At 40.6% G+C, this 12285-nt stretch overlaps 2 protein-coding genes across 2 annotated transcripts in view; one reads left to right on the top strand and one right to left on the bottom strand.

Annotated features, from left to right (window-relative positions):
• The window catches only part of DCP1B (decapping mRNA 1B), a 316409-nt gene that overhangs the window by 188154 nt on the left and 115970 nt on the right, over nucleotides 1-12285 (bottom strand). The gene's annotated exons all lie outside the window — the stretch shown is intronic.
• CACNA1C (calcium voltage-gated channel subunit alpha1 C) overlaps nucleotides 3362-12285 on the top strand; it is an 879081-nt gene continuing 870157 nt past the window's right edge. Inside the window, exon 1 of the mRNA XM_069094317.1 lies at nucleotides 3362-4188. Coding sequence (XP_068950418.1) covers nucleotides 4140-4188 — 49 coding nt within the window. The 5' untranslated portion in view covers nucleotides 3362-4139. The remainder of the gene's footprint in view (nucleotides 4189-12285) is intronic.

Raw genomic sequence — 12285 nt, 5'->3', positions numbered from 1 at the left:
ATGATAAAGGAAGAAGTGAGTAGGCTGGATTGCATTTGGGAAATTGTGAAGTTTGGCCAAAGAAATAGCTGTGAACAGTCCAATGGGAATGGCGTTTTAAAATATTTCCAAAGTGAATTTTTGTGGTTATGAAAAGAAATGGTTTCCGGGGTGAATCATAAAATAAAAGGGAAAGAAAAACCTAAACAGTGAAGAAAAATCAGAATGAACTCTATTATATTAAGCATTCATTTTTACCTAGGAAGAAAAGACATTTAACTGATTCAAAGTCATAAGTTGGGATATGGTCATCCTTTGCACGACTGAATTATGTATTTAGAAAATGACTTTTTCTTTCCTAGAGAGGAAGAGAGGACACATTTCAGAGCTGTAAAGAAAACAGAAAAAAAGGCAACTTAAGGAGCAAGAAGGCAATATTTACTTGGGAAATTTATAAAATCACATTACTTATTGAAGTTTAATACCTCATTGTCACAGCTCCAGTCTATTCCCCCTTCTATTCATATCATTTACAAAAAATTATATCCCTTCTGAGCTCTAGACTCACATCTTTAATTCGTTAGAGGACATGTTTTAGATGTCCTACCTCAAACTCAACCTGTTCCAAACCAAGCTCTAAAAATACCTTTCTATAGAATAGTTCAGATAAAAACTGAGGATAAGAACACCCTACTTTGTGAAGAACATTTTAAGATAACAACTGACATTTATGTAGTTTTTTTTTAAAGTTTGCAAAGCACTTTATCTCATTTAAGCCTGAGAGCAATCTTATGAGGAAGTTTCTTACAAGTGTTATTATCATTCCCACTTTATAAGTGAGTCTCAGGGAGGTTAAGAGATGAGCTGTATCAGAGTTAATATTTGAACTCAGGTCTTTCCCGAGACTCTATTCACAATTCCACTTTGTCTCCAATGTCTGCTAAGAGCATCCAAATCAATTTTAATATTATATTAAATAGTAATTAGGTGTGCATTACACAAAACAAGCTGATAATAGATACCAAGTCAAATATGTATGTAATGTATGTCTATGTTTATATCACATCAATGAACATTTATTAAGTGCTATGTGTCAGGCACTGTACTTAGTGCTAGGAACACACATACACATATACCTATAATATGCATGTGCTTACATATGTGTAAATATACATATGTACACACATATATGCATATACAAATCATATATGTACATATGCATATAAAAGTTTTAGGCATTTTACCCCTCTCCATGAGTGCAAATAATTGAGAGTTTAGAGTAGAAATCATACGTGATTTGTTTTGGTTTTGGTTTCAGACCTATGGTTTCATTTGTGTGGTGTAGAATTTACCACTGGGAGGTTACATATTGTGTCCATTGCCACACAGCTAGAATATGACCCAAGAAGAACTAGAACCCAGATCATCCATACTCCAGGTTGATTTACTTCACTGTGTTGCCTCTGTGCTGGTATTGATCTAGTGGTGTTTCCTCCAGAGAGAGGAGGAAAACATATTTTAAAACTGAAAATAGAACTTAATGATGAGACTGAAGAAGCCAGAAAGCAAATATGTAGTTGTTAGATTTTAAAAATTTAATTAGAAAAGTGCATATAGAACCTCCAGGTTTACAAAGTGCTTTTAATATGCACATCAGATCCTCTCAATACCTCTGTGAGGCAGGCACTTCAGGTATTATTGTCCCATTTTACAGATGAGGAAACTGAGGCTCTGAAAGTTTAAGTGATTTGTTCATAGTCACAGAGCTAGTAAATGTCAGAACTGGCATTTGAAGTTAGATCTCTTTTGACAAACCCAACATTGTCATTCTTCCCCTCCAAGAGTAAATTGTATTTCGTTTCTCTATTTTTTGTGGGCATTCTTATATGTATCTGTATAGGTGCATATTGTCTGCCTTAAATGCAGAGACTGACTTTGGTCTTTGAATCCTCAGAACTTAGCATAGTGCCTGGTGATTAATAAATGCTTATTGATTGAGAATATTGCCACTGAAGAGGCAAGGGACTTGTACATGGTCATATAGCTAGAAAGCGTCAAGAAAAGATCTGAACCTAGGTTTTTTTCATTCCAAGTCCAGAACATTTATCCAAGGTGCCTCTGTAATAAAATATTAACAAGCCACTGATTCTGCTTAATGCAACAATATTTGCATTTTAAAGGCAAGTTAATTCCTTAAGCCAAAGGAATGAAATTATAAAGATTGAATTTCAGGCATTAGTTATCAGGTAGAGGAGGTCTTTTAAGGGTACTAGGTCTAACACCTATGAAATCACACTACATGAGTAGCTAGGTCATTGCTATGTAGAAATCATATTCTCATAGAATCTCTAGTCCCTACCAAAGACTACCAAAACTCACTGCAGAGGGAGCCCTTGTCCCCATGGGTCTGTATCAAGTGTTCCACAGAACCTGGGCACTCTAAACTTGCTTTGTGCATTTGGGGATGATGCAAAGTGTTATCTCTTCTCAAAGGAGCTTCTGAATAGGAGGACGAATGACAGGGATAATTAAGAGTGGATAAGGATACCCCAGGAGAACGTGTGTCTGTTCCCACCAAGGGCATAGAAAACTTGGTTCTATTAATCTATTCAGACATCGGGGCACCACTGCTTTGCCTAGAAGACTCCGCCGGGTGGTGTCTCTTCTCACTCTACAACTTGGTCCATCATTTCTCTCCATTCTCACGTCTCAGTCAACACGGGCTTTGATTGCAATTGATCATATATAATCACAATTCATTTTGCCGTTTTGTTAATGCCATTATCTAAGAGACTCCAGCAATTCATTAGATTGTATTTCCCTTCTTGAAATTCTGATCACAGAGGTATTTCCGGAGTGGTTGGAACTGCAGGCAATAGCCCGCAATAATGACAATAAAGAGGGCGGTATGTGTGAGTACGTGTGTTGCCGGGGATTGAGGGGGGTGTGTCTGTGGAAATGGTGGTGGTGATGGTGTGTAAAGTGGTGGGGCAATCTGTTGTGATTGCAGCTGGTTTACAAACACGGTAGGAGGGTTATCTCAGCTCCCCAGTTCTCTTCTCCACCCTCGCCGCCCCAACGTTCTCCCTCCAAACTCCCCACTCCCCCCCCCCCCCCCCCCCCATTTCTCAGGTCTTTCTTCCTATGTCCATTAGTTACCCCTTGAGCTCCACTAGCTCCATCACCCACCACCTCTCTGTCCCTGGACAGCCGGCCTCAGCTCTCTTTCCTTGACGTCATGTCTGTAGAAAGAGCTTTTCAGCAGGCGCAGAGGAGGGAGGAGAGCGTGTGCTTAACTTTGGGCTCAAGTCAGCCGCCGGCTTCGTCGCTGTGCGCCCGGCTCTCTGCGCGCTGCCGCCACCACCGCCGCCGCCGCCGCCACCGCAGCCGCAGCTGCCACATCTGGAAGCGTTCAGCGCGTCTGCCTGCCTCCACAGCGCCCGGCGAGTGGAGGGGAGGGAGAGGCGAGGAGCTGGGAGGGAGTGAGGCGCTCTCTCCCGGTGTCTCCCTCTCTCTGCCTCTGCAGAAACAGCTCCTTGCCAGTAGACCACTCTCAGCATGCCTCGAAGCGGTGGCGGAGGCGGCAGCATCAGCACCCGCCGCTTATAGTCTCTTCCTGCCCTCCTCGATATTAGGAGTTGGTGGATCTTTTTAAGAGGAAAAAAAAGGAAGGGGGTTGGGAGAGGACGGAAAAAAAGAGGAGGAGAGAGACATTTTAACCCTTTATTGGCCTTGGAGTATCCTCCTCCCCCCACCTTATTTTTGGGGGGAGGGGGCACAATTTCTTTCCCCTCCCTCCTTCTTCCTCCCTCTACCCCTTTCCACCTCTTCTTGATCTCTCTTCCTCTCTATTTTTTCAAATGGTGTAGCGGCCAGAGGTGCTGTGCTAAATTCTTGGATGGGGCCCGGATGTACCGAGGATGCATTACAATTTCACTAAAGGAGGCAGTAGTGGAGAGAATCAGTTTTTGGCATTTGTTGCAATAATGGGAATCAGGTAATCATCGGAAAGGGGAAATACTGCAGCTCCACGGCTTCCTTGGATTTTGCACGAAAGACGACCTCGATCTCCGAAGAGGGATTAAACCAGAGCCGTTTTGTGGAGGTTTTTTCCCCCAATCCATCCTATTTTTGGTTTCTTTTTTCTCCCGTTTTGGTAGATGGTCAATGAAAACAAGAGGATGTACATTCCGGAAGAAAATCATCAAGGTAAGACTGGACCCTGCCTCTCCTCCCTCGCCGGGGGCTTAAAGCACGATATTCCTTCTCCACCCCTTTTCTCCTCTCTCCTCCTACACCCCCTCCCCTCGCCTCTCGATCCCTCGGATCCTCCCCTCTCCCCGCTGCCCCCCATTTGCCCTCTTCCCTCCCTCAGGAGTTTCCCTGGAGGCTGGCTTTGAGAGGAGCCGCGGGGTGCAGGTTTGGAGACGAAGCTGGACTCTGCGCCCTTCCTCCCTTCTCTCCTCAGTCAACCTTCCCTTCGGTTTCTGTGTCCATAGCAGCGGTGATCAGGGGCAGTTGGGTGACGGATAGGAAAATTTCAGAGTCCCCCCCTCCCTTTCCAGTCTTCCCGAGAGCATGTGCTTCGTATGAAATGCCAGGCGGCAGGAGGCGGGAGGAGCGGGGGTGGGGGTTAGTTAACCCAAGTCTCTCTCCTCTCTCCTTTCTCCCTTTCTAAACTGAACTGTTGGAAAATCTGGCAGTGGGGGAGGGGGTGCAAGGAGGCCTCACGGTCCCCCAGTTTCGGGAGCTGGGAGAGGATGGCTTGATTACCGAACCTGCCTTGGACTGGGGTCCCGGGCCTCGAGGTACAACTGGTCGCACACATAACCCGAGAGACACACTCAGCCCGGATTTCCCCCGCCCCGGGGCTCCCGCCGGCTCGCTGAGGCGTCTATGTCGAGTACTAGTACCCCTCCTGCTGTTTTCTATCGCTGGCGCGCTCTGAGTTGGTGGGTAGAATGCAGATGTGTGTACAGTACACCCAGTCTCTCTCTCTCTCTCTCTCTCTCTCTCTCTCTCTCTCTCTCTCTCTCTCTCTCTCTCTCTCTCTCTCTCTCTCTCTCTCTCTCCCTCTCTCCCTCTCTCCCTCTCTCCCTCTCTCCCTCTCTCTCCCTCTATGTCGGTCTCCCCCCATTCTCCCCCTCTCCCTTTCTTTTTTCTTTCCCCTCCACATTCTCACACCGCTATACATTTAATCCTCACATATATCTACTCACATTTACATAGAGAATTCACCGATACATGTATACCTATTATCCTAATTGTTACTCTGTAATTGCTACATGAATGCTATATCCAGCCTTATATGTTTAGGTGGCATGCCTGCCTGTCCCCACCCACATATATACTACACTCCTTTAATATGTTAGCATTTAAAGGTTAGATGGTAATGTGGGTTTTCTTTTTTGTTTTGTTTTGTGAAAAAAAAATTTTTTTTAAAGGAGTATGGTTTCCTCATGGGGAAACATAGTATGCCCAGTGTTTTCTGAGCTTACCCATCCTGCTGACATCAAGTCTCACCAGCTCCCCCTGTGATTTTGAAAAGCAATCAAATTAACTCTCCACTTGGAAACTTTCTCTTTCCCATCCCCCACTCTCAAGTCAACAAGTTATTATTTTTCAGCATTACTCAGTGTAATCCTTGGGATGGTTTGTAAACAGGGATGGTTTTTACCTGACTTTGCCTTAACAAATGTTTGATCTCCTCTATCTTCCCCCGTGTTTGCCTCTGTGTATCTAGCATATTCCTTTCTCTATGCTTTCCTATATCTGTTCTTCTCACTTTTTTCCTATATGCATCTACTTCCTTTATTCTTTGTTACTCTGGGAGCACACAGATGTAGACTTCCCTGTAGAATTGGATGATTGAAAGGACTGTTGCTGTTTTTAGCTCTTCCCCCTACCCAACACTCTTTCCCTTTTTGGGATGGTGCTTTTACCCTTCCTGAGTCAGAATGTCTTTTTGCCCTTTTCCTTTCATCCTTAGATCTTTTCAGATATCAAGATCTAATTCTTTCTGTTTACTGTAAGAGTAATTATACTCTTTCGGGCAAAGAACTTTTTGTAGAATATGGGACCGTGGATGAGTTTCTGAATTCACAGGTATTTCTCTGGATGGGAGTGGGGTCAAAACACTTCCCACACTTGCCCCCCAAGTTCCTTCCTTTGAAATGGCAGGGTGGGTTGGTAGGAAGGGTAGAAAAGAAGGAAAAATAAAGCATTATAGTTTTAAAGGATCAAAAAGGTTCCTATCCAATTCAAACAATTTCCAAGTGATGGAATGCTTGACCCGTATCTCTTAGCCTACTACATTGGAGCAGACAATCTTGAAGATGGGGCTGGACATTATCATTATATTAGCAATAGTAGTAATAATATTATGATAATAATTATTCCCAATTATGCTATTAATAAAGAAAAACCTAAGATACTCTCAGAGTCCATGATAAACTCATAATATCCACTTCTTTACCCTTGGCTGTCCCTTCTTTACCTCTCTTATGAAGGGTGGCAGGTAGGAGCTTTGGCACTGAAACCATTTATGAGAGAGATGGATAGAGAGAGTGTGTGAGAGAAAGAGCTCTGTCTTTCCAACAATATGCCAACACTATGGCAACCTGAATTCCAGTTTTCTCCCTGAAGCTGCAGTGATTATATAATTCATGAGAACAATTTTTTTTATCCATTTTTGGGTGTAGATTCTCAGGTGAAAGAGCTTTATTTCTCTTGTCCCCTTTTCCAGGACATGAAGAATGTACTTCTTTCTTTCTCTTCCTTAGTCTGCTGTTTTAACCTAGGTTTTAAATGTGTATTTATTTTTTCTTGGAGTAGAGGTGAGGTGAGGTAAGGAAGGCTGTCAGGGAGATTAAAGATTACCTTAGAAGCAGGGGCATATTTACAAGGAAGGGGGTGCTGTGACTTAAGGATCAGAACTTAAATAACCAAAGGAACATTTGAGAGATAGGGTCAGAGAACAACTCAAGGGAGAACAGAAGTCAAATGAGTTCCCTTAAATCAATAATAGTATTAGTCAAAGATTGGGAAAACAAAAATATTTGATAAGAGAAAAGGGTATGGGTTCTCCTTTTCTTGAGTTTAGATATAGGGAAAGTGAGTACCCTGCTTCTTTCTCCCCAGATATTGTGTGAAGGATGTGGGTAAGGGTGATTGTGTTGAGTTGGGATGGAAAATATAATATTAAAGTGTCTATAAGGAAATGGTTCCTAGTACTATATTACAGGTTTAGGGTGTCATATGTAGTCCTCTTTTAATTTCTGATGCCTTCTCTGCCCTAACCCCAAGGCAACTTCTTTTCTTCCCTAATGGATTTTCCATTTCAGGCTTCAGCTAGCAAATGAGTTTCTTAATAGTCAATCATTTAATGAATTAAACTCCTAAATATTCTTTTTTCCACCAGAGGGGGGAAATGTGTTTTCCAAGTGTAGAAGATATACTATTACTCTTTTACCTATTCAATGATGCAATGTATTAGTAATCCTATGAAAAATGCACAATACTCAAATGAATTCATGAACTTCAAAAGTTCCCTCTAATGATATAGATCTCTATCCATCCATGTCTGCCTTTCTAGTGCCACTTTTGTCCATGTTCTTCTATAAGTTCACCTTACTGGGTGATGTCCCAGAAGACTTCCTTTAGTGAACTCTCTTGCTGGCCATCTGTCCCCTCTCAGTCTCATCACAAGACTAAATCATCTTCTTTCAATCATATATTTCCTTGATGACACCTTTTATTCCTGTTCTTTAAAATTTTCCATTGGTTATATGGTACAGCCTGCTCACACCCACCTTTTCATTACCTTATGCATAATATTCATTTTTAATTCTTCAGCCTTATTCTGAGCCTTATTGCCATGTAGCAACATAAATAGAATGTTAGTATTACAAAGATGGGCTTTCAGGAAAAGTTTGGGATCATTAAAGGACCTTTGGAATTTCTCAAATGCAATTCAACCCTCTCTCCTCTTCATCTCCAAGTTTAACTTCTCCATCTCTATTGTCTATCACAGAAATATATCTTGATTGGACAAGCATATATCTTTCCATCTGAATGTATGTAGTAGATGAGAAATAGGCATTCTTCATCCACTTCATCTTTCTTCTGTGGATGGTCAATACAAACTTTTTTGAGTAGTTACAGATGTGTTCCAGGTCTTGATGCAACCAGCATATGTGGAGAATCTCATCATACACATTGCAAATCTTTATGATTTTATACTCTGTTCTGGATCTCTTTATCATAATGGTGAACATGTCTGGCAAATGTAGAGCTCCCAGTTTTGTATCTCTTCTGATGTTTGATTAGAGGATTATTGAAAAGATTCTTTCTGTGGCTATATCTTTCAAGGAATCTTAAATAATTTTGACATATGGTTGGGATATGCCCTATTGAATAGAGCCTTTAAGATGGTATTTTGCTTTATTAAATAAAATGCTTTTTCATTATTGACCAAAAATAAGGCACAATAGGATCTTATATATATTTTTACTTTTCAGTCAACTCTGAAAGGATATAGATATTGTCTATTGATAAATTTCATTTGTGAAACACTGTCTGTTCCCTACTAATATCGAATATGTTCTTGATTTGTTTATATATGGTTTACATCAAGATTTTGTATAGGGGGAAGAACAGGAACATAGATTAGTAGTGTTTTGTTTTTCTTGGTCACTTTTGGTGGGGAAGTATTAATAAGGTCCAAGATTTTTTTACATGCAATTGGTATCTTCATCTCCTTCAAGCATCTTGCATTATTGACTTCTGTTTTTTCACAGTTGTGACATGGATATACACTTGGTTCAATATGGCTGCTTTCCCTATATTTGTTCTTTTTAGTGCTATTTCTACCTCCCACAAAAGAACATCTCAAAGTGTGCTGTTAAGGTTACCAAGTGTGGTGGTTCCTCTGTCTTTGATGATAAAAACAGTTTATTATGGTAATGTTTATAGACCTTTTCCATTTTTCTGCCTGTTTGTTGTCCTTCCATTTTTTGTCTTTAAATGCCCTTGGGATGACTTTGAGCTGGAGCTCTTGCCAAGTTTTATTTTTTTAAACAAGTTTTATTCTCCACTGCTTCTCAATGTTCATGATTGTCCATATTCCTTCAGGAGATTTTACAAGTGAGTTTATAAACTAAACTAATATCACTTAAAAATATTTTTTGGTTTTTATTAATTTGTTTGTTTACTTTTAGTTTACAAGATTCAGTTCCACAATTCCTTGAGTTTCAAATTTTCTCTCCCTCCCTCCCCTCCCCCTGGCCCCATGGTGGCATACAATCAAGTATAGGATCTGCAAATACTTTCACATTAGACATTAGTCAGGTTATAAAGGATTGTATCAGATGGAATGAACAATGGGAAAGAGGAAACAAAACCAAACAAGAAAAAGAAAAAGGGCAGGTAGTTTGCTTCAATCTGTATTCAAACTCAGTTCTTTCTAGTTCTTTCTCTGGATGTAACTAATATCACTTTTTGAAAGTAAGTCAAATGTTTGTTGACCAAGGCACTATATGAGCTCTTTTGATCTTGTGGCAATAGAATGACAATAGTTAAATTTATGAATAAAATTAGTGTAATCAACGTTGATGCCAATATTGATGTCCAGTTCCCATTTTCATTGCTGATTATTTGCTTAAATAGTTCAGGATGCAATTTTTTTTCTTATTATTTTTTCTCTTTGACTTTACTAACTTATGCTAATTTAGGAATAATCTCCATATCAAAAAAAGTCTTTTCCTATCTGTTTCTCTGTGTGTGTGTGTGTGTGTGTGTGTGTGTGTGTGATTATTCATGCTATCATAGCCTGCACCTACCAATTTTCTTAAAGTGCCCATTATATAAAGTCTCATTAGACTTTTGTATAGTTCACAAGTCTTTTGGTCTTTCTCATTTCTTTTTTTCTAAACCATGCTTTCCCACATATTTCTCATAATCTCTCCCTATTCCAACCTATATTGAAATCACTGAATTTCAGGGTTCACGCTGGTTTAATTTGGTGGGTGGTATTGAATTCTTTGCAGGATTTTACTTCATTATCAACAACTGATGTTAATTCATAAGCTGTAATTATTTTCATGGTGGTATTTTGTGAATACTTATTATCAGTGCTGCAATATAAGCTGAATAGATCTCATGAAATAATGTTCTCATTACCTTCCTAGCTCTTAGTCTTCCTAGGCCACCTATTCCATTGGGTCTTCTGCCAGCATCCTCTGTGGCCTCATACAATAGTACCTCCTTCCTGAGCTTCTCCCCACCATGGCTACTTCTACTCATCCCATCTCTGCTTTCCAGCTACACATTGCTTCATGATACCCTGGGAGAACTCCACCATGAGGCAGAAGCCCTAAGAATAATGAAAAGCTTTCTAAATTAATTTCTCCATGATTAATAAACTACCACCCCATCCCAATGACTCAGAACCCCTGACTGTCATTGTTTTGGTCTCACTTTCCAACCTCTACTGACCACTCCCTTTTTGTCAAGTCCCCTCCACCCTAATCCCTCATTCTAAAGCTACTCATTCCTCTGTGCTCTAGATAATGCCTAGGTAATAAACTTATTTTCATCTGAAACCTTTTCCTTATTCACTTCTTATATCTTCTTGCACTCAGTGAGTCCTGGTTCTTTTCTGAAGACAGCTTCTCTGGCTACCCTTTCCAGCACCTGGTTACACTTTAATTCATCCTTCCAACTCACTGGTCAAGGTAATAGACTTGGAATATTAGCACCACATTTTCACTTCCAGGATTTCCTTCTGCCACCATCACTCAGTTGCCTCACATCTTTTGAGGTTTACTCAATCCATATTTGGCACCCAGTCAAGATTCTGATAGCTGTTTTCTACTGGCCTCAAGGACACTTTCATTGTTTCCTCTACAAATTCAGTCCCTAACTCATGCCTCTCTTTCTCACCTTTCTATCAGGAGATTTAACATACTCGAAATACTTCCTCAAACACTCTAACCTCCCAGTTCCACAATTTATTCATTTCCATGACCTACTTTTTCTCCTCACCCCACCTTAGCTACATATAGAGATGGCCTTTCCCCTGATTTGCCATCACCCCAAATGTTTCACTCTGAAATTCCCTTCTTTGATCACACTCTGTTCTCATTCCATCTCTCCCTCTGCCTTGCAATCCCTAATCTCCAGTCTTTCCATATTTCAATTCTTTCCCAGGACAACACCTCTGCTATATAACCTCCTCCCTTTCCCATCTTGACCATTTGGTGAACCAGTTCAACTCTACACTGCCCAAAGTACTTTGCTACTGTTTCCTGTTGCCTATTTTTTTCCCACCCTCATCACTTCTCCCTTTGCTCTCCTTCCCCCTATCCTCTCATCTGAGACTCCTGCCTTATAATTCACTGAAAAAATTGAGATCATTTGCCAAGAGTTTCCTCTTATCCACTTCTGACCTCAGCTCACATAAATCAGGTGACTCCTGCAACTATCTCCATCACCCTTGTCTTAAATGAAATGATCCTTCTCTAGTATTGTGCTCAAACCAGCTCTATCCAGTGCTTAAGAGATGATTGTTAAATTTTCATTTACACCTGAGCAATTGATAAATGCAACAAATCAGGACTTGATTTATTGCTTTCTTGATTGTGATGGAAAAAAATGTTAACAATGCAGATTAAATTTAAAAGTGTGTTGTGCATATTTTTTTCCCCTAAAGAGCAGGTTGTTAAACATTTACCCTACCCTCCTCCTTTCTGAGGTTAATCCTTCTACATTCACATTCCTTTTTCTCCAGTGGATTGCTCTTTCTATAATGCGTACCTTCTCACTAGTTTTCAATCTCTTCCTATCTACTGACTGCTTCCCCCACCTATAAATGTGTTCATGTATCCCCCATCCTCAAAAACTTCTCTTTATCCATCTCTGCTAGCTATTATCCTTTCTCTCTCTTCCCTTTTGTCTCTAAACTTCTTGAGAAGGCTGTCTTCATTTCCTTTCCTCTCACTCTCTCCTCCACTCTCTGTAGTCTTCTGACCTCACCATTCATCTGATGTTGCTCTCTTTAAAGTCACCAACAATCTCTTAATTGCTAATTCTACTGTCCTTTTCTCAACTCTGATTCTTCTTGACCTCTCTGCAATCTTGAACACTCTTGATGAGCCTCTTTTACCTGATGTTGTTTTCTTTCTGGGTTTTTATGACGCTGCTCCTTCCTGTCTCTCTGGCCACTCCTTTCTCTCTTTTGCTGACTCTTTATTCAGGTTCTTCCCAATAACTGTGGGTGTCCCCTAAGGCTGTCTTGCTTTTTTTCTC

Source organism: Petaurus breviceps, unplaced genomic scaffold, assembly GCF_028583685.1.
Source record: "Petaurus breviceps papuanus isolate PSGF00001 unplaced genomic scaffold, PetGlider_PUasm1.0 216, whole genome shotgun sequence".
NCBI lineage: Eukaryota > Metazoa > Chordata > Mammalia > Diprotodontia > Petauridae > Petaurus > Petaurus breviceps.
Note: the sequence above shows the minus strand (reverse complement) of the source record. Positions and strands in the feature narration are given on the sequence as shown.